The sequence below is a fragment of the Balaenoptera musculus genome, chromosome 19 (genome assembly GCF_009873245.2).
Source record: "Balaenoptera musculus isolate JJ_BM4_2016_0621 chromosome 19, mBalMus1.pri.v3, whole genome shotgun sequence".
Classification (NCBI taxonomy): Eukaryota; Metazoa; Chordata; class Mammalia; order Artiodactyla; family Balaenopteridae; genus Balaenoptera; species Balaenoptera musculus.
In genome coordinates, this window is record NC_045803.1 from 53328798 (window position 1) to 53349390 (window position 20593).

Below are 20593 nucleotides of genomic sequence, written 5' to 3' on the forward strand. Positions count from 1 at the left end.
TAGGCGGGCCTGCGGGGGGATTCGCAGTGGAAGTGACGTATACGCGCCACGCTCAACAAAGCTGAGCGCGGGAAGCGACGCCGACTGACCGCGGCGGGCGCGTGCTCCCGGCAGGCTGTGCGCGTGCTCTCGGCAGGCTGTGCGCGGCCGTGAATCTTCCACCCGCGCGTGAGGAGCTCACCGCCGCTGAGAGCGCGGGAGGCCGCCTCGCGAGGTACCGTGTAGCCTTAAGTGCTGGTCAGGGAAACCCACCGAGGGGTTGGGTGCCCGTCGGACCCTGGAGTTAGAAAGTGAGGGCTTTGGGACCAGCTTCCCCTCAGAGACCCAGGACCTCTCCCTCCGCACTGCTGCCCTTGGCGCGGATGGTTCTGTGATGGGGGGTGGCTAGCAGCGTCCCTGGCCTCTACCCGCTAGATGCCAGGCGACCGAAAATGTCCCCAGACTTTGCCCACTGTCCCCCAATCGCCCCTCCCCCATAAGGACTGTGCCAGGGTGGTGCAGGCCAGTAGGTCTTTAAGGCGCCATCCCCTGTCGTGTAGCAGCGCAGCCTGTGAAGTGGGCATTGGCATCTTTTATACAAATGTAGAAAAGTAGCCCCACGTTGCTAAATCAGCTGAGGAACTCGTTGAAGACAGTGAAATGTCACCCTCTCCTCCCCTCCCAGCTTTGGTGCTGGTATTTTCGAGCATCCCAAGGTGCAGCCAGGGGTGGGAACCTGTGCCCGGAGTCAGGCATTCGTAGTAGAACCCAGCTCAGGTCTGGTTCCAAAGCCCTTGTGCTTTCTGGTTTTAAAAGTGTGAATATTTCTGCTGGAGAAAAATATCCTAAGCCTTTTATACCCCTGTGATTAAAAGCCATTTGGAGGGACTTCCCTGGCGTTCCAATGTTTAAGACTTTGCCTTCCAATGTAGGGGGTGTGGGTTCGATACCTGGTTGGGGAGCTAAGATCCCACCTGCCTCCAGGACAAAAAACCAAAACATAAAACAGAAGCAATATTGTAACAAATTCAATGAAGACTTTAAAAAGGTCCCCGTAAAAAAAAAATCTAAAAAAAAAAAAAAAAGCCATTTGGAAAGATAGATATGTATTACTGTTTTTTTACAGAAGGTACAGTATTAATTAGAAAGCCTATCAATACTATGGAAAGACCTTTTTTTATGATATATAGATTACATTGTTCTAAGACGTTAGAATGAAGTACTTTTCTAGAATATGACTACTTTTTAAGGTATTCTTTGCCTAAAAATACACACTTTGGGATTGTTTGTATTTCACAACCTGGAATTAACAGTATGCCTGCATACTTCTAAAAAGAATTGTACATAAACTGCATATCTCATTCCACTTTTTTTGTGTGTTAAAACACAAAATTTTCTATCATAATTTTTTTTGGCTGTGCCACACGACTTGTGTGATCTCAGTTCCCTGACCAGGGATTGAACCTGGGCCCCAGCAGTGAAAGCCCAGCATCCTAACCACTGGGCCACCAGGAAATTCCCAATCACAAACTTTAAAGGATGTACCATCTAGATGATCATAAATGTTGGCATTTTAAAATGCACATCACTCTTAAAAGTACTGAAGGAAATCTAAATTTAATAGCAATTTGAGACCCATAAACATCTATTTAAAAATACATGCATAAACTAAAAAATTGAAAATTTTCTTTTGCTTTTTCTCCCTAAATTCATAATTATATTTCTATTCTACTTTCTCCACAGAATTTCATTCTAACATATATATATGATCAAAAACTTTTGAGTAATCTATCCTGTTTCTGTGCAACACAAAAATATAATTTGAAAATGAAATTTAAAAATTTTTCATAATACTGTAAGTCTACATTTGTTTCCAGATTTAGAATTACCTTTATTTCTACTCACTTGGCAAATAAAGGAATATATTCCATGCGTTCATAAATAGTAAACAAAAGAATGTTACTGAAAGTGTATAGAATGAAAGAGATGGGGCTGTCCCTCCCCTCATGCCAATTCATGTATCTGTGGGTAAATATTACATACTGCTAGAATGAGACAGATTCAGTCCCAATTTTATGGTTTTTTTCATAGATGTAAGCTGAGTGAGATACTTTGTTCATAGGAAGATGCACATGAAGGGGTTTTGTCATTGCAGTGTCTCTTAACTTTTTAAACTCCTTTCCACACTAGAAATCACCTAGTAAGCAACAAAAATTTTTTAAATTATCACCTGACAGTTTGGTTAGGAAGAACCTCCTTCAGTTCTGTTGAAAATAGAAAATTTGAAACCACCTGACTAGCAGGATTTGTTAGCCAAGTCATTAAAGCTGTGTTCTCAGTTTCTGGGAAGTATACCGAAAGTCTTAGCTAAGATTTACTAAATAACTGGTAAACTTCTTGACTGAAAGCACATTCTCCCAAGTACACATGGAAGTGGAAGATCTGGCAAATGATTTGCTTCACACTAATTTTGCCTGCATACCCGTTTTAAACGGGCTTCTAATCACTGTTGAAGCTTAGCAGGTAAAAGCCTGATAGCAGGGGTAAGCTGGGACGAAGTGACAGAGTGGCACAGACATATATACACTACCAAATGGAAAATAGATAGCTAGTGGGAAGCAGCCGCATAGCACAGGGAGATCAGCTCAGTGCTTTGTGACCACCTAGAGGGATGGGATAGGGAGGGTGGGAGGGAGACACAAGAGGGAGGGGATGTGGGAATATATGTATACATACAGCTGATTCACTTTGTTATACAGCAGAAACTAACACACCATTGTAAAGCAATTATACTCCAATAAAGATGTTAAAAAAAAAAAAAAAAGCCTGATAACATGACTGAGCAGAAACTTAAAGGGACGAGTGTTTGGCTAGTCATGTTTATAAAAAGCCAAAGTAGAGATGGACTCAAGATACAAAAGCTCTAGTAGAAAAAGATCTGAGAGCTGGCAAAGGGGTGTTTTAAAAACCCCAAGATGGGGGCAGGAGGTATACAGAAACTACTTTCCGCTCAATTTTGAACCTAAATCTACTCTCTAAAAAAAAAAAAAAAAAAAAAAAAGACTGATGGGATAGTTAATAGTAAAGCCATGTTGCTGAGAAAAAAGAGTTTAATCACTGAGAAAGATGATTAGGTCTGAAATAATACAGTGATTGTTGAGAAGTAATGAAGGCACAGTTATAGTTAGCGTAATTTTAAAAACTGAAGGTGGGTGGTACTCGGACATTTTCGCAGCCCCAGAAAAGTTGCAGAAATTCAGAAAAATTCAGAAATTGATTTGCTTGAGAGTTGATCTGAAATACCGGTCTCATTTTCATACTAGCATGCCTGTACAGAGAGCCCTCTAGTGGTTTCTTTATTAAAACTTAAAACTTAGTGTTTTTTTAAACACTTCCAGGGTTACCTGTTCCATTTCTTGAATTTTAAATTATTAGATAGCATTATTCAAAACCTATATTAAGCTCCTCTATTAAGACCAAAACCATTCAAAGGAATATGAGGTCTGAGAAATTGAATTCTCTGATTTAGTCCATTCGGAGGGCCATTCAACACCTATGATTTTCAGCAGCACTAAAATAGAAACGAAGGTTGAATTGGCTCTGTATTCTAAACAGTGAAAAAGAGCAAGTTGTCATAAAGTTTTGTTCTTTGATCCTCCCGCCTGCCAGATTCCCATTTAAATATATTTTTGGCCACGTTAACGCGTCTTGTGGGATATTAGTTCCCTGACTAGGGATTGAACCTGGGCCCTGGCAATGAAAGCACCTAACCACCGGACTGCCAGGGAATTCCCTTAAGTATTATCATAGTAACTTACATTTGCTAAGGAACTGATGAAGAGTGAGCCAGGAAATGTGAAAATCCTAACCATATCCTCTTATCCTCTCCATCACCTTATCTGTGAAATGGTGGTAGTTATGGATATGCCCTGCCTAGCTCTGGCTATTGTGGTAAAGATGAAAGAAGGTAATATATGAGAGTACCTTTAAAACAAGATTTATTTAGATTTAAATGAGCAATTATTACTCATCCCTATTTCCAAAGCAGACAGTCAAATTAATTAAACTGATTAATAATAGACACAGCTCAGCAGTGATAATGGCCACTGGCACAGTCCTGGAAAGAATGCATTCTTTCTGCAGAGGAACAGGAAAGACTTGTATGTTATTTACCTACCTACGTACTCTATGTTATTTGCTCTTTATTTACCAGAAGATAGTAGTGTCTACATACTTCCCTTTTCCTCTAGTAACTGGGAAAATGGTAGAAGTTTGTTCTTGCTGTGTGTGTGTATAAGTATATATATATGTGTGTGTGTATACTTATGTATGTTCTATCCCCTGCCCCAAATATCAGCATACTACAGTACTACCATTGGCTTAATTAGAAAGTATGCTATGTTGGCCACTGTGTCCACTTCTATCCCCATTACTTAAGTAGAAACCTTACGTTAACGTGGTTTAGCTTTCTTAAGGATGTCATGTGCTATGCTGATCAAAATTTCACCTCTCCTTGTTTTTACTCTCTTCTAATTGGCATGATAGAAAAACAAAGTCAATGATTTCTTTTATGTTAAAGATAACCAAAAAATAGTACTTGATGCTATCAGGCAATTAGATCTTTGCTTAAGAAAAGCAAGATTTGTGACAAAAAGGAAACATTTTCTTGGAACCTTTCATCACTAGGGCTTAAAATTCCTTTTTAAAAAATAACTTTCCGTAAGTTAAAATTAGCATCTTTACAAACACTAGCGGAGTCACTAAATGAAATATTAACGGCAAAACAAAAAACACGATTAAGAAGTTGAATATTTTATTATTAAACTGTTTCTTATTTTCCTGCAAGGCTGTTGCTTCACTGTATAAAAATAGCACCAGCAAATACAGTATATTGCAAAATTAAGATAGTAATGTTCTTCACTGGACACTATACAACTAACAAACTTTTCTCCACTGTCATTTATTTCCAGTGGCAAGTTCATTGAGTATTTTGACCCAAATCCAGGGATGGCTGTAAGCAAGTTACAATATTATATAAGGTTAAGATAGCAATGTTATCCTTGAATTACATAATTTTTATAACTAGTTTTACCACAGATAATTTCAGGAATTCTGAGTATTATAACTGGAGACTAGCCTAAAAATCACAGGGTGTTGTGAAAAAGATGCATAGTGTTTATCTGAAATTAGGAAGTTAAGGGGTATTTTCTTCAGGCAACAATGTTTCCAGTAGTTTCTTTTGCTAAAAGTTGCTTTTTAAAAATCTATCCACCACTAATTTAAGACAACTATGCTAGATTAAGTTGTTTCAAACTAGTTTATTTAGGGGTTCCATTTTCACTCCTCAATAGATTTTATGTATTTCTCATATGCTTCTTCACTCATTAGTTCATCTAGTTCTGAAGGGTTACTGAGTGTCATCTTGATCAGCCAACCTGGAACCAAAAAAAAATATCTTATATTCCAAATCACCTTTTTAAAGAGAAAGTCAAATTCATTCAAAATGTAAATTCTGAGTGCCTCAAAATTAACCTAGTATTCTTTACATAAATCACTCATTATTTGTTCAAAGAGCTTTAAATTTTAGCCTTAAGAATTAAATTAATATTCCTTACATATCATAACTGAAAAGAACCAGAAGAAATTCTACCATAATGGATTAAGAACTTCTAGGTTATAATAAGCATCAACAACTTTACATACGGATCCAAATACACAAGGCCAGGTATACCTTTAACAAAAGGAACACCAACACTGTAACTACTTAGATTAATGGCATTAGGAAGCTTTAGTAGAGAGAAGAAGTAGGTGATAGGAAACAGAGAACTACAACCTAATGCTAATTTTGCATCTTGTTGGCTGTGTGACCTTAGCAGAGAAATCCTTTGGGGCCTCAATTCATCTACAAAATGGAAAAAATTGCTGCTAGCTTACCTTACTACATTATTATGAAGATGAAAATGTGAGAAAACTGAAAATTAATGTAATAAATGTTATTCTATTACCACCTACATGACACAATGTGATTAGATGCTTTATGACTGAAGAGGTAAACACTTTGAAGTGTTTACAATGAGTCTACAACTATGATACTAAGAACCCTATAAAATAAGGCAATGCTTTTATTGACAGAGATTTTAAACATAACTTTATATATTCAGCTAAACTGTTTTCCCTTTTTAAAGCAGAATATCTCTATTTAGTACCAAGAAGTGCAAAAAGAAGTCACCATCAGCTAAAGATTGCTTTACATTCTAGATTAAATGTTAACTGCAGCGAACAATCCTTAAAAAAATTTCTAGCAACAACTTACCATCTTCATAACAAGATTTGTTGACAAGTCCTGGATTTTCTGCTAGAGCTTCATTAATTTCAGTTACTTCTCCTGATAGAGGAGAATAGAGTTCACTAGCCGCTTTCACACTTTCCAAAGCACCAAATTCCTCTAAATTGAGAAAATTAAAGAAAATATTAAATGTCAAGTTAGTGACCCCAAAATACAAAATATGGAGAAGTGATCACCTCTAATACAGTAATGATAGAAAGTCCTAAATATCTTTAATTAAAATAAAACCATAGGTTTTGTCATACAAGATCTTCATTTATACCGTCTGTAGCCTGACAACATGGCCCCATCCAAAGAGCACAATGTAACTAGAACACAAGTAGAAAACCACAGTCTGATTTGCTAAAGGGATCAGAGAATGGAGTGTGGACCCCCAAGGTGGCTGGAAGTTGAGGGCTGAAATTCTAGAAAGAAGGGAGCCATAGTTTAGAGAAAAAGTAGTCAGTATAAAGATCTCAAAATGATCCACAGACCCACATGTTGGAATTAGCAGAGAACCTTAAAATAGCTACTGTAAGTATGTTCAAAGACCAAGAAAAACAAAAACAAAAAACTAGTGAGTGAGTATATGGGGAAATACTTGCAAAGAAATTATAATTTTTAAAATGGACATTCTAGAACTGGAAAGTATAATATCTAAAATAAAACATTCACTAGATGGCATTAACAGTAGACTGGATACTGTGCAGAAGGGTCAGTGAACATGAAGATCATCTGAAACTAACCAATCTGAAGAAGAGTTTGAAAAGAAAAAAAAAGACTGAAAAATTAACAGAGCCCTGGGATTTCCCTGGTGGCGCAGGGGTTAAGAATCCGCCTGCCAATGCAGGGGACATGGGTTTGAGCCCTGGTCTGGGAAGATCCCACATGCCATGGAGCAACTAAGCCCGTAGGCCACAACTACCGAGCCTGCACTCTAGAGCCTGTGAGCCACAACTACTGAGCCTATGTGCCACAACTACTGAAGCCCGCATGCCTAGAGCCCGTGCTCTGCAACAACAGAAGCCACCGCAACGAGAAGCCTGCGCACTGCAACGAAGAGTAGCCCCCGGTCGCCACAACTAGAGAAAGCTTGCATGCAGCAACGAAGACCCAACCAGCCAAAAATAAAAATTAATTAATTAATTAATTTAAAAAACAAAACAAAACAAAAAAAACAGAGCCCTGCTCACCTACAGGACAAAATCAAGTGATCTGAACTGAATGTGATGAATACAATACACCAAAGTTTGTGGAGGTAGAGCTAAAATAGTGCTTAGAAGGAAATAATATCTTTAGGCGTTACTTAGAAAGAACATCTTAAAATCAATGACCTGGCTTCTAAAGACACTAGAAAATGAACAAAAGCAGTCAGTTTATGGAAAGGAGGCAACATTAGAAAGAAGGTATGACACTGGTGATTTTTTTAAAATGACTTTTAGCCTTGAAGAAAGGACACTGATCTGTGCCAGGTGGAGCAGCCAAAATTCTGAAAGAAAAGCTCAGTCTTACTGGTTTAAAGGACTAGGAGACAAGAGTTTGGGGCCACCATAGTTACTGGAAAGTGAGCTGGGAAATCTCATTAAGGATAGAGATGAAAAGGAGATCCCCAAATTCTGTCTTATGAATTCTGTCCAGGTCTCTGAATGATCCCTGAATCATATGTGCACGGGGCAGACTCCAAGTGTCCTAGATAAGGCTAGAAGGATCAGACTAAGATTTTAGCTGCCACTCACCACAAGGGAGACAGCATTTTACAGTATGGATAAAAAAAGTCCAGTGAAAAAACCTGAAAACCAACAAAACCACAAGTTTCCAGAAGCTAGAAAAAGCAAATTAAATCTAAGTAAGTTGGAGGAAGAAAATAAAGATATGAAAGAACAAATGAAATGGAAAATATGAGAAAATTTAACATAGTAGAAATTTGGTTCTTTCAAAAGATTGATAAATTTGATAAAGAGCTAGCAGACTGATTGAGAAGAGAAAATTACCACCAATATGAAGGAATGAAAAAGGAGTCCTTACTACAGATCGTATGGGTATAAAAGGATAATAAATGAAAAATATGAGCATCTTTATGCTGAATATAACAAGAAATGGAAAAATTTCTCAAAACCAATGTAATATAGAAAATCTGAATATATATTAAAGAAATTTGTATCAAAAACCTTCCTACAAAGAAATCTGGCTCATATTCCACCAGTTAATTCTATCAAACAATTAAAGAAGAAACAACACTAATCTTGCACATTCTTTCAGAAAAAGAAAAGAGGTGGGAATATTTCTAAACTTATTCTATGAGGTCAATATAACAGATTCCAAAATTTGACAAAGCCATTATAAGAAATGACCAATATCTCTCATGAACATAATGTACAAATTAGCAAATCAAATCCAGCAGTATGTTTTTTAGAGAAAAATTTTTAATTTTTGTATCATGACTACCAGGAATGCAAGGTTGGTTAAACATTCAAAAGTGAATCACCATTCATCACAACAAGAAAAACCCTTCGATCATGTCAATAGATGGAGAAAATGAATCTGACAAAAATTCAACATCCACAAATGATAATTCTCAGCAAACTGGATATAGAAAGGAACTGCTTCACCTGATAATGGGCATCTATGAAAAACTCCACAGCTAAATATCATACCTAATGATGAAATACTGTATCTCTGCAAACCTTGGTATGGGCCAGAGTTGCTCACTTTCTCAGTTCACAATGCCCTTAGTGTCTCAGTAAGGTTTTGTGGTAATCTCTAGACCAAAACAAATACCTAACACTTCAATTTATTAAGAGGTCAGGTCCAAACTACTTAGTAAGTTTTTATATCCTAACAACTGAGTAGCGGTTTGAAAAAATTAACACACATAAATTGAACAAAAAAGAAATTTCATTTTTAATTACAATTTACAGATATAAATTATGTGTCTGTTGCATACTGTATTAAGTTCTCCATCAGGGAATCAGGTCACATCAATCATTGCCGTACCTGATGTTCCATGCCAATTGTGCAGTACTTGCTTCAAAGACACATTACCCAAAGTAATATAGTAAAATCCAACATTGAAATTGTTAACCTCCATTGTTTATTAGTTTGTGCTGTGTCCAACAGATGTTAAAAATTAAAAATACCCCACAGCACCTCATGGCACTGGGGTATATAGTCTGGGAACTATGAAGATGGACAAAGATCTCTTAGAGAAGACAATGTTCCATACATAAATATGACAAAATATTCATAAAATAAATTTCTGAAAAAGGATTTGTATCTAGAATTTAAAATGATGCCTAAGAATCAATGGTAAAAAGATAACCCAAGTAAAAGACTAGAGACTTCACAGAAAAAGATGTGAGTGGCAAAAAGCACATGGAAAGGTGAACAATAATCTGTCCTAGGGAAATGCAAGTTAAAACCACAATGAAATATGCAGGACCTGGAACTCTTTCATACTGTTGGTGAGAGTGTAAAATGGTATAACCTCTTTGGCAAACACGATGGGACTTAGCAGCATAAAAAAGCAAAATACTGATCACTCAGTATGAATGAATCTCAAAATTATGATATTAGACAAATGAAGCCAGACATAATACATATTGTCTGATTCCTTTTAAATGAAGTTAAAGAATAGGCAAAACTAATCTATGGTGACAGAAATCAGAGAAGTGGTTGTATATTGAGAAGAGTTTTGATTGGCAAGGTTTACACAGCTGTCAAAACTCTTTGGCTTATACAATTAAGATCCATGCATTTTCACTGTATGTAAATTTTATATCACTTTAAAAAACACCTTTAGCAGAAAGTGTAAAGAAAGCATTCATTAGTTTAAGGGTATTACTCAACATATTTAGATTAACAGAATTTTTTCTATAATAGAAGCACAAAAAGTAGATTCATGCTCCTCACCTGCTATAAAGAGATGTTCAGAAATTTCTGATCTGCTTGAGAACAGCAGAGTGCATACACAGTAAATAAAACATGATTAAAGAAAACAGATACTTAAATTCTGTAGGGCTATCTTATATATGTCAGGGAACCCATGAATAATAATATACGTGGTTCCACTGACTGATGTTTATCAAGCACTAATCTTATGCTGGATATTATGCTAATTTCATTTAATCCTTACAACTACTCTATGAGGTAAGTATTATTATCCCAACTTACAGATGAAACCTACATTAACTAATCTCTCCCAAATCACACAGCTGATATGTTGAGAGGCCAGGATTTAAAACCAGCTTCTGACTCATAAACCCATGTCCTATCCTGATATTCTTTACTGCCTCCAAAGAAAGACAGATTTTATTTTTTAAACTTCAGAGACTTCAGCTATATTATACTGTATCAACGTGTGGCGGGGAGGGTGCTAAGAGCCATTTCCCTCTACTTCCTGCCTTCCATTGTAAGGTCTGAAAATGCTCATTATTCTCCTCACCATCATTCCTTACAGTTAGGCATGGCAATGCGACCCAGACTTGGCTAAATTGATAAAAGAAACGGTGATCTGAGAGATTTCTGGTTGAGATATTTGTTCCCGATAAAGAGACAAAGAGAGCCTGTCCTTCTCTTCCTACTTTTGGATATTGTCATTGAGAACATGATGCTTGAAGGTTCTGCTGCCATTCTGTGACCTCTGACATGCTGAGGCAGAAAAAGTACCAGAGAGGTTGTGTCCTTGATAATCTTCACTGAGCCACTGAGTCAATCCTGTATCCACCTATTTCCAAGATTGCTTGTATAAGATGTAATAAACCCCTGTTGGTTGATCTACTCTTATTTAAGTTTTCTGTTACTTGAGGAAAAAGCACTCTAAATGATCCTGGGTACAAACAAGTTATTATGCAAGATAAAGAAAATTCATGGCATGAATCATGACATACCAAGATGAGAAAAACACTCACCTTGTTTGTTCAATTTTGTCCCAACTTCAGGCAGACTACAGTAAACAACATCTCCCAAAGCTTCCTTTAAAAAACAAAAACACCAAACCTCTAAGAAATCAAATTAAACCTAGTAAATAGGAACAAGCCAAACACTGAATCCCTTTAATTCAGACAGTACATACTTCACACTTGGGCCAAATTCTTTGGTTTTTCTTATAACCCTTTAAAAATGCAAAATTATTCTTACCTCAGGATCTGCAAGAAAACAGGCCACTAGCTGGATTTCCCAGAGGTGGCAGTGACCCCGTCACAAACCATATGCCCCCTAAAAGATTACTAGCTCCTCTAAGAACAAACACACTTTGTGCTTTTCCACCTCTGCAATTTTACTGAGGCCATTTCCCCTACTGCATCTGCTGACTAATAAGTAGTGATCTCTCCATCAGGTGAGTGGGTTACAATGCCTTGTACTACTCAAGTCATCCATCATGTAATGTTTTGTATGTCATTTTCCGTGTAGCTGATTCCCCCTCATAAACTCCAGGAGGGGAGGACAATACTTATGCAATATTTCACAAAGCATTCTGTACTGGGCCCCAGTAGGTACACAGATATGCCAATGAAGATATAGTTGTCATTGATTCTCAGTACCTGAGATCGCAACATTTCTGAAGAATACTGTATACTTCCATCAGTTAATATCCCCCGCCCCTTCTCCCCACCCCACCCAGAGATCCAGTTGAAAATCAGTGATGCATGCTGCTATTTGACTTCTCAGGTTGTCTTTTACACAATATCTCAATATGGGATCAGTGGCAATAAGGGAATTAGTAGAGACAAACTCTAAATAAAAGGTTTATCTTTGTGTAATCTGTGCCAATCTAGGTGTTCCCTCTTCAAGTCCCAAGATCATGTGTGTATCGTTATCCACAAAACACTGTCAACACTCCAGCCCTTTTGCTTGCTCTGCTTTTTTCCTTAACTGCCCCAATATGAAACAAACATTTCTCTCTTGACTTTAATTTTTAATTTTAAGTGTTAACCTTTCAGTATCTCTAAAAACACTATACACTGCCCTAACTAAACTATGTTTTACTTTTTCCATCTATGACTGATGTTCTTCTAAGGGCCCAAAATAATACTAAGGCGCAGAATAAACAATTTTTAAAAGGTAAAGCTATCCAATTTAGGCAAGAGCAGACTGAATTAAATATTTCAAGACAATCCGATACCTGTGCAAAATTGCTGATTCCCACTGTTCCAACACCGTTTTCTGTTGTTACCCATTCATGTTTGTCTGTGAATTTACGACCTGAAATAGAAAACCAGTATTCCAGAAAAGCAGTGGCATCACTTCTTAAAAAGCATTTTTTTACATATCAATGCTGTCAAAAGGCAAGACCTTCCCAGTATTTGTGTTTGACTTATCGGCATTGCCATTCAACAGTATACTGCCCAGGACAAAACAGATCATGTGAGAAGACACATCTCAACAGTGGTATCATTTAGGCAAAGATGGCTTGATGTGAACACCTTTGCATCTTTTGGAGATTTGATTATTTGCCCTTCACATTACTCAGTCTAAATCACACACACACACACACAAATTTTGGAGCACATTTCAAATATATATTTATCTATTACTGGTCTGTCATACAAAGGAAGTGTGTCCCTCTGAAGAAAAGAGTGATGAGGTTTTGGGAGGCGCATAAAGACTGCTCATAAATGATTTAACCTAAAAAATTATGTGCCTCTTTAGGGAGAGCTGTGTGGAATCTTAACAGGAATAAAACTGACCCGGAACAATTATAACTTGACTAAGTTCTTGATTCCACCTTAAATGAATTCAAGTCTGCCCTTGAGGAAAGTGGCTACCATCATTTAAAGAAGCAAACTATACGATCAGAACTCAATAGTCACCTCAGAGCTAAGACATTAACTGGTAGAAAGGCAGCCTCTGCTCGACATTCACTGGACAGGTTAGCCCTTGGCTTTATGAGCTGCTTCTCTTCAAATACACGGATGGCCAAAATACTCAAGGATTCTTGGAAGAAAGACCTACCAAAGGTTGAGTGATGTGAAAAAAATTACTTACGATTTAATGTCAAAAGTACTTGCTTAAAATAAACATTTTTTTTAAAAAACTTACCTTCTTAAATATATATCACATTCTGAAGTGAAGTAGTATTTTTCCAAAAATACTACATCGGAAGTTAATAAGAAAATGGCTCGTTAATTTCAATACTGTTTTACAATAAGCACTGCTGGTTCACTCTTACCCCTTACCCAAAAGATAACTGTACTTAAAACAACATTAAACTGCCTTGATTACACAGCTCTGATACACAGCAGAGTGTAAATAAAGAGTATTTCTTTTCCTCCCAATCATTAAAAAACTTTAATATCACACTCCTCAGTGGAAGAGGTTGCAAAATCTGCCACAAAGTAACTTGCTTTGCTTCACTCCACTTCAAATTACTAAATGCTTCAGGTCAAGGTGTGTTTCCCTAAGAAAGCATGTTTGTACTTAGTGTTCTGACTGCAACCCATTCTCCCCACCGCCTTTTCTTGACTTTCAGATCTCAATTTAGAAGCTCTGCCTGCCAGATAGATGCCTTATGCAGCCCTCCCAAGCCTGGGTTCGTGGGCCGTCCAACCTGCTCCCACAGCACTCTGCACCACTCTCCCACCCCGTTCCCCCCACACACTCACAGCACTTAACAGGCTACAGTTTCCCCCAGGCAGTAGACCAAGTACAAAGCAAGCAAGAGCAGGCTTTATCTCATCTGTATTCCCAGTTAAAAACACAGTGCTTGGCATATAATAAGCACTCAAAAGCTGGAGTGAAGTAATTTTTTTTTTTTTTAAGAGGATGCTCAGCAAAACATCTAATATATAGTTATTTGTCTACAGGACTCAATTCTCCCTAACATTCTGTCACAACTCTAAAACTGGCAGTTTAAATCTAATATACCTTTTAAAAGTTAAGGACTGGACAACCATAAACATATGACTTCTCTGAAATTACTGTCCTGACTTTGGTCTTGCCATCTTACCTAACTGTAAAGATAATCTCAGGAGTAAGAGTGCTCTCACATTCAATCTAGCAACTGAGCAACCACAAGTTTAGAGGAAAAGGCAGAAACATTGCTAAGCTAAATGCACCTAAGTCCACTTGACTTCAAAGGCCATAAGTCTTTGTCTAGGCCACGCAATTTAGGCAAAAGACGATGATTCGTACAATTCTCCTTTAACCCTTGGCCCAACAGGAAAAAAGGGAACAGGAGATTAGGTAAATAATTACTTTTCTTCTGAGTCTTGTAAAACATGGGTTTTGGCCCCCCCAAAATCAGGTGTGTTGAGTAATTTATGAGAAGTTTGCATTCTCCTCCCTTCAAAATCACTGAGTCAAATAAAATATATTAACATTTGATCAATTTTCTGCTATTTATTTGATTCTATACACTAAATAAGAAGTAACATTTATCAAGTACTTACTATGCGTCAAGCTATATGTACAGCAGTTACATTATTTCATTTCATCCAACATATCTGTAAGATAGGGTTTATCATTTCCATTTTTCTAATTAGGGAAACGGACTCAGAGAAGTTAAGTGACTACCCAAGATGTCACAGCTCCTAAGAGGTGGAGTGAAAATTTGGAACTCGGTCTCTTTAGTATTAAAAACCTAGGTGTTCAACCACATCATGGGTATTGATATCTTGGGCAATATTTAACTAGATAACAGGAAAATGCAAAAAGCTAGTGATAGTGTAACAATGAATAACCAAAATACATAGGTTTGAAATTCAGTTCTTATCTGAGAAATGCTCTTCCCTTGAAATGTGGCACAGAGCTGAGAGATTATAATGGGTGGGTGGGGTGGGGAGGAGGTAAGCTTCATTATGTTTGACTTTGGACTAAACCTATCAACTTTTCTAGTCCCAAACAGGTTTCTAAAACAACGAACTTAATGAGACAACAGCCACCGCAGACCTGCGCTCTGTCAGCAAGAAGCCTGAGTTCTCGGAGGTGCAGTTAGTGTCTCAGGTATTGGTGCATGAAGTAAAACGGTTTTTCCTCTGCGGTAACGTGTGCTAAAGTAGGACAGATGGCCAAGACATTTACGGGCAGGTCTCCCTGTTACTTCAAGTCCATGTAAGTAAGGCCTCGTTTCAGCCCAACACACATTCACGACTCGATATAGACTTTAGTAGAACGTCTTCTGTGGAGTCCAGTAGAGTTTATCTCACTGCTTTAGGAAATAGCTGTCTCCAACGTTATGCCAGCTTTAGCTGGTAAAAATCTAAACCCAGTGCTTTAAATTTCAATACATGCTCTTGCTTTACTTTTACTTCAGAATTCAGTGACGATCCGTGTAGCAAAGTAAAGCCTATTATTTGTCTTCACTCATAGGGTCCACGATGCTCACAAATGCTAGAAACCTAAGATCAGGAAGGAGCTCAGCGACGCTCGCCCGGGTCTCCAGCAGCGAGCGGCCGACGCTCCTGCCGGAAGCAGCCGGGACACGGCGGCCGCGCGTGTTCTCCAGGCCTCCCCGCCCCCCTCCCCCCGCCTCCGAACCCGCAGGACAAAGACTGCGGGGTCGTCCAAGTCACTCAGGGAGTAGCGGCCTCGCAACACGGGATCCCAGCAACTAAGCGTGCGCAGGGGTCGCCTCCCTTGACCGGGGCGACCAGAGGCGGGGACCCGAGGTAAGGATCGAGGCCCCAGCCCCTTCCCCCGAGTCAGCTTGGCTCGCCCCACGTGCCCGCCCGCACTTACCGGACAGCAGAGCGGGGCCGGTGCGCAGCGCCCGGACGGTGCCCGCCCGCAGTCCCCAGGGCCGCGGCGGGCAGGGCGCGTTGGGCGCAGAGATGGCGCGCAGGCTGCAGATCGCGGCCCGCACGCTGCGCGCCACTCGCAGCGCCATGTTCGCAGGGGTGCAAAGGGTCTCCGCACAGCATCTAGAGCACCCCTGGCCGGAGGGGGCGGGGAGGGGGCGGGGAGGGGGCGGCCCCGGGCCGGAGCGAGCCGGAGCGAGCTGGCTGGACCGGCGCGCAGGGGCGGGGCCCCGGGAGGGGCGGGGCCTGATGGGGTGGCACGCGGGAGGGGCGTGACACTCGGAACGCCCTGTGGCCCGGAAGGGGCTGCGGCGAGGGGCGGGGACTAGTACGGGGGCGGACCGGGCCGCCCGTCAGGGGCGGGGCCTCCCGGGAGGGGTGGAGCCACGCCTTCAGGCGTTGCTTCTGGGCGAGTGAAAGCGCTAGGTCAGGCCTTCTTGCCTCCGCGACCCAGCCGGGCGGTGAAGTGGGCTCCAGGCAGGGGTGGTACTGCTGGGCCAGCGCATTCCAGTGCCCTTGGGCCTTGGGGAAGGCAGGGTGCTCCCAGTTCTGTTAAAAGATTAGGTCCCACCCTTCTACGAGGATCAAGGTCACCCAGAGCAGGATTCATAGTAGGTCCAAACAATCATGCCAGCCAAAGATGGTTATTGGGCATTGGCCAAAGTCTCAGTGACACAAATGCAGTTTCTCTTTGACTTTTTTTTTTTTTTATTGAAAACAGTCTAGGAACCCACTTTATTACTTTACAGATCCCCAAAGGCCCACGGTCCCCAAAGAGGGGACAGACAGAATCATGAAACTCATAGAGGGGCAAGGACTTGTTCAAGGGGTAGAAGTGGCTTCTTGGTGGAGTCTGGACTGCAGGAGCAATCAAAAGGCAGAGAGTTGAGACCCAGCATGATCAGGTCCTTACTTAAGCAGGAGACATGTCCCACCCAATCCAAGGAGGCAAAATAATTAGGTTCGAGGAAAGATCTCACCTTTAACATGGATTTTATGGAGTGGGCATGAATCAGCAAAGAAACGCGGGAGTGAAAAACACTTCAATCTCTACACCTTCAGTATTACAGGATGAGTACCTTGAAGTGTGTGTGTGTGTGTGTGAGTGTTTGTGTTTGGGAGACCCAAATGTTGCAGTGAGTTTCTGCCTCATTTATAAAATTGGGGATGTGGGCACATGTGTGTGGTGGCTTGCAAGGGCTGTTGTGCTCCGTTTTCCTCTGAGTAAATCATAGCCACTTAGTGAGCCCTTGTTATGTGCTGGGACTGTGCAGATATTATCTTTATAATCTTCTCCAAACCCCTTCTGGTAGGTATTATACTCATTTTGTAGATGAAGAGCTGGAGACTCAGAAAGTTTAACTAACTTTCCCAGGAGTGGAATGAGGAAGGCATTTTATGGCTTAAGCAGTTACTAGGTGGCAGTAGCAGAACTTGCCCTCTAGTCTGATTCACAATCAACTGCTCTTAAGCTCTGTTCTACTTGCCACTGTTTGGGATGCTGACTGGCTCAGTGGTCTGTGGTCTACTCTAAACTCCAGATCTTGGCTGGTTTCCATAATGTCAATGTTCTGTTTTCATTGTTTTGTTACAAGCCACTGCAGCATAATGCAAGCCATGCCCTAAAATATTTATTTCTAGCTTCACTAACTCATTTGGTATGAAGAACAAGATCACAGATCAATGTGTGGGCTATGTCATGGGCCCTTACGCCAAAGCAATAGGAAGTGTGTCTTTTTTTTTTTTTATGTAACAAGCATTGTGGATTAAAAAAAATTTTTTTTTTCATCTGATTATCTTTGTAACATCCATGGCTTGAAATGTGAAAGGTCATCTCGTTGCACAGTTGGTACAGGCACCTGAAAATGCAGGTGGTCATTTCTTTCAGGTGTCTCAAGGGGGCCTGCTCATCTCTTTGAGCAGATATATTTTTCTCTCTCACAACAAGCAATTTCTAATTTGATATTTATAGTCAACAGAAAAGTGGAGAGTGGATGGGAAAGATGGGAAAGAGAAGTGAAGAATTTATAACTTCTCTAGATCTTTAAAAGGATCTCTATCCTTAAAAGGATATTTAAGCTCTCATCCAGATAGAAGGCTGGCAGTAGTTCAGCTTCACGGATAAACTAGCTGTTTAAGGACCTCATCAAGTGTGCATGTTCCTCTCATCTTTCTGCTCTGCCATCTTCAGATTGTTCCCCATGGTCTCAAGGTAGCTGTCAGAGTTCCAGCAGTCTTAGACCAGACAATGTCCAGCACTAGAGCCCATCTCTTTTGATTAGCAAACTGAACTTTCCCTGAAGTGTCCTAGAGACCTCTTTTCATTTTTCATTGGCCAGACTGGGTCATGTGGCCACCCTAAACAGCTCATTGTCAAGGGCTATTGCTAAGACAAATCAAGATTTACTTTGAGGTGGCCACAGGGTCACCTTACCATGAGTCATGTGGGGTAGGGGTAGGGGCTACCTGAACAAATTGGGATTCTGATAGCAAGGAGGGAAGCATGGAATGGATTTGGGGCAGGCTACCTAGAGTATCTGCTACAATGGGTGTGTGAGGAGGAGAGAAAAGACAGCGTGAATTGGAGAGGATTCGTGAGGTGCTTCTCCTGCATAGGAGAGGGGAAATGTGCACTTATCCACACAGTCACCTGGAAGACTTTTATTATCTAGGTCTGTGGTTCTTAGAATTTAAAGCATGTTTATCAAGTCTGACTGCACATTGGAATCATCTGGGGGGGCTTAAAAAATATTGATGCCTGGGACCCATAGATTCTGATCAATTGGGATGAAGTCTGGGGTTTCTAGCGTGTAGCCAATATTGAGAACCACTGGTGTAGATCAATGATTCCCAGAACATTGCCTAAGGAACACTAGCCCTGATTGAAGTGCTTCAATACTAGAAGCCATGGTCATAGGGGTTTGGGAATCATTACACACTTTATTGCTCACATTCATCTCATCCCAGAAGATTCACAGTGCACATTTAGCATATTAAAAGCTCTAACAATTCCCATGCTAAAGAACTTGTGTATCCAGTGTTTCCCACATTTGATCTAGAAACATTTGGGGGAGGATGACACCTGTCATGAGTTGAATTGTGGCCCCTAAAGAGATAGGTTGAAGTCCCAGCCCCCATACTGGGAAGAAGGCCATGTGGCAACAGAGGCAGAGGTTAGAATGATGCATCTACAAGCCAAGGAACGCCAAGGATTGCTGGCACACGCTAGAAGCTAAAAGAGAGCCTTCCAAGGGAACACGGCCCTGTTGACACCTTGATTTTGGACTTCTATCTTCCAGAACTGTGGAGCAATAAATTTCTGTTGTTTTAAGCTACCCGGTTTGTGGTACTTTGTTCTGGCAGCCTTAGCAAACTAATATGACACCCATTAGCATCTCCTGGACACAGTTTGGGAAACCCTGAACTAGAATCATTCAAAGGCAACTCCTTACTGATCAAGAAGATGAAATAATTAGTCTATAGAGGGGATTTCCCACCCCCACCCCCTCCCCGAACTCCAGACAATATTTGTTTTATTTCTAGGAGAAAATATATTTGAACAAACAGTCTATGACAGTGGTGGCAACTGTATGGAGGTATGTATGTATTTTTCCTTTTTTTTTTGCTTGCCAGGTTTGGTAACTCTTCTATGGACACAGAAAAATATTGACCTGGAGAGATTATAGAATCACTGGTAAGTGTAGGCCTAAGATGCTGGCCCTCCCCTACTCTACAGATGATTGTGCCTGGACCAACAGCTTAAATTTGGGGCACAGCTGATACAGGTTGAGGGGCCCAGGCCTCTGACAGCAACTCAGGCTTCTCACTGCTGCTTCCAGGTTCCTGTCTTTTACATTTAATGCCCAGGAAACTGAGTATCTTCATCAGTAGCATATCGACAATCTCTCCTTCCTCCGACAGCTGCAGAGGGAGAAAGAACCATGCAACTTAGGTAGGACCATTCTCTTTGAGGGCTTTTCTTTCTAAGGGGAAACCATGGTTTTATCGTCCAATTTGGTCCCTGCCAAAGTCACTTCACTGTTTAGTGTTGCTTTTGTGTTGGAATTGACCTCCTTCTGGGAATCCCAAGGGTGTTCACTCCTGCCTTTGTCCCCACAGGGTTCCTTCTTTATACCCAGCGGGTTCCTTCTTCCCCTCCATTGAGAATGACAAGATGCCCTCCAGCCGCCAGCGCCCCCCCCACCCGCCCCCAACAAAGGCTATTAGGAATTTGTGTACAAAGACCCTCATTGCTCCTGGGAATGTGAAATGGAAAACAGTTTGGTGGTTTCTCAAAATTTAAACCAAAGTAACCATATGAACATCTTGAAATAAATTTCTGGGCCCAAGATGGAGCTGCTCCTGTGCAGGGTGCCATGTCAGCAAACTGAAACTTGGATAATTTTTGTGTCTCTGTAAAGGCTCCCCTTGACCAGAAGTGCAGTATATCCAGTCAGCTAATCCCCAAACACCGGGCAAACTCCAGGCTCTATACTTATTTCCTCTTCCTTCTCATCCCAAACGAGGTTGACTCTGTGGCCCTGGCCAATCAGAC

At 40.5% G+C, this 20593-nt stretch overlaps 2 protein-coding genes and 1 long non-coding RNA gene across 3 annotated transcripts in view; 1 reads left to right on the plus strand and 2 right to left on the minus strand.

The window, feature by feature from the left end:
- The first annotated feature begins 78 nt into the window (after positions 1-78).
- On the plus strand, positions 79-19829 carry LOC118885263. Its single transcript, XR_005017472.1, has 4 exons — positions 79-214; positions 15137-15244; positions 15611-15909; positions 19672-19829. It is a non-coding gene; the product is annotated as an uncharacterized LOC118885263 (long non-coding RNA).
- Positions 4770-16250, minus strand: GCSH (glycine cleavage system protein H). The gene is made up of 5 exons (XM_036833803.1): positions 15980-16250; positions 12426-12505; positions 11212-11275; positions 6293-6424; positions 4770-5414 (listed from the first exon to the last, which is right to left on the minus strand). The coding sequence occupies exons 1-5, from the start codon at positions 16125-16127 to the stop codon at positions 5317-5319; spliced, it is 522 nt and encodes a 173-aa protein (XP_036689698.1). The 5' UTR covers positions 16128-16250; the 3' UTR covers positions 4770-5316.
- A 7-nt stretch (positions 19830-19836) lies between the features above and the next one.
- PKD1L2 (polycystin 1 like 2) overlaps positions 19837-20593 on the minus strand; it is a gene marked incomplete at its 3' end in the record, with an annotated part of 83763 nt that continues 83006 nt past the window's right edge. Inside the window, 1 exon segment of the mRNA XM_036832342.1 lies at positions 19837-19959. Within this exon segment, the coding sequence (XP_036688237.1) occupies positions 19837-19959 (123 nt within the window).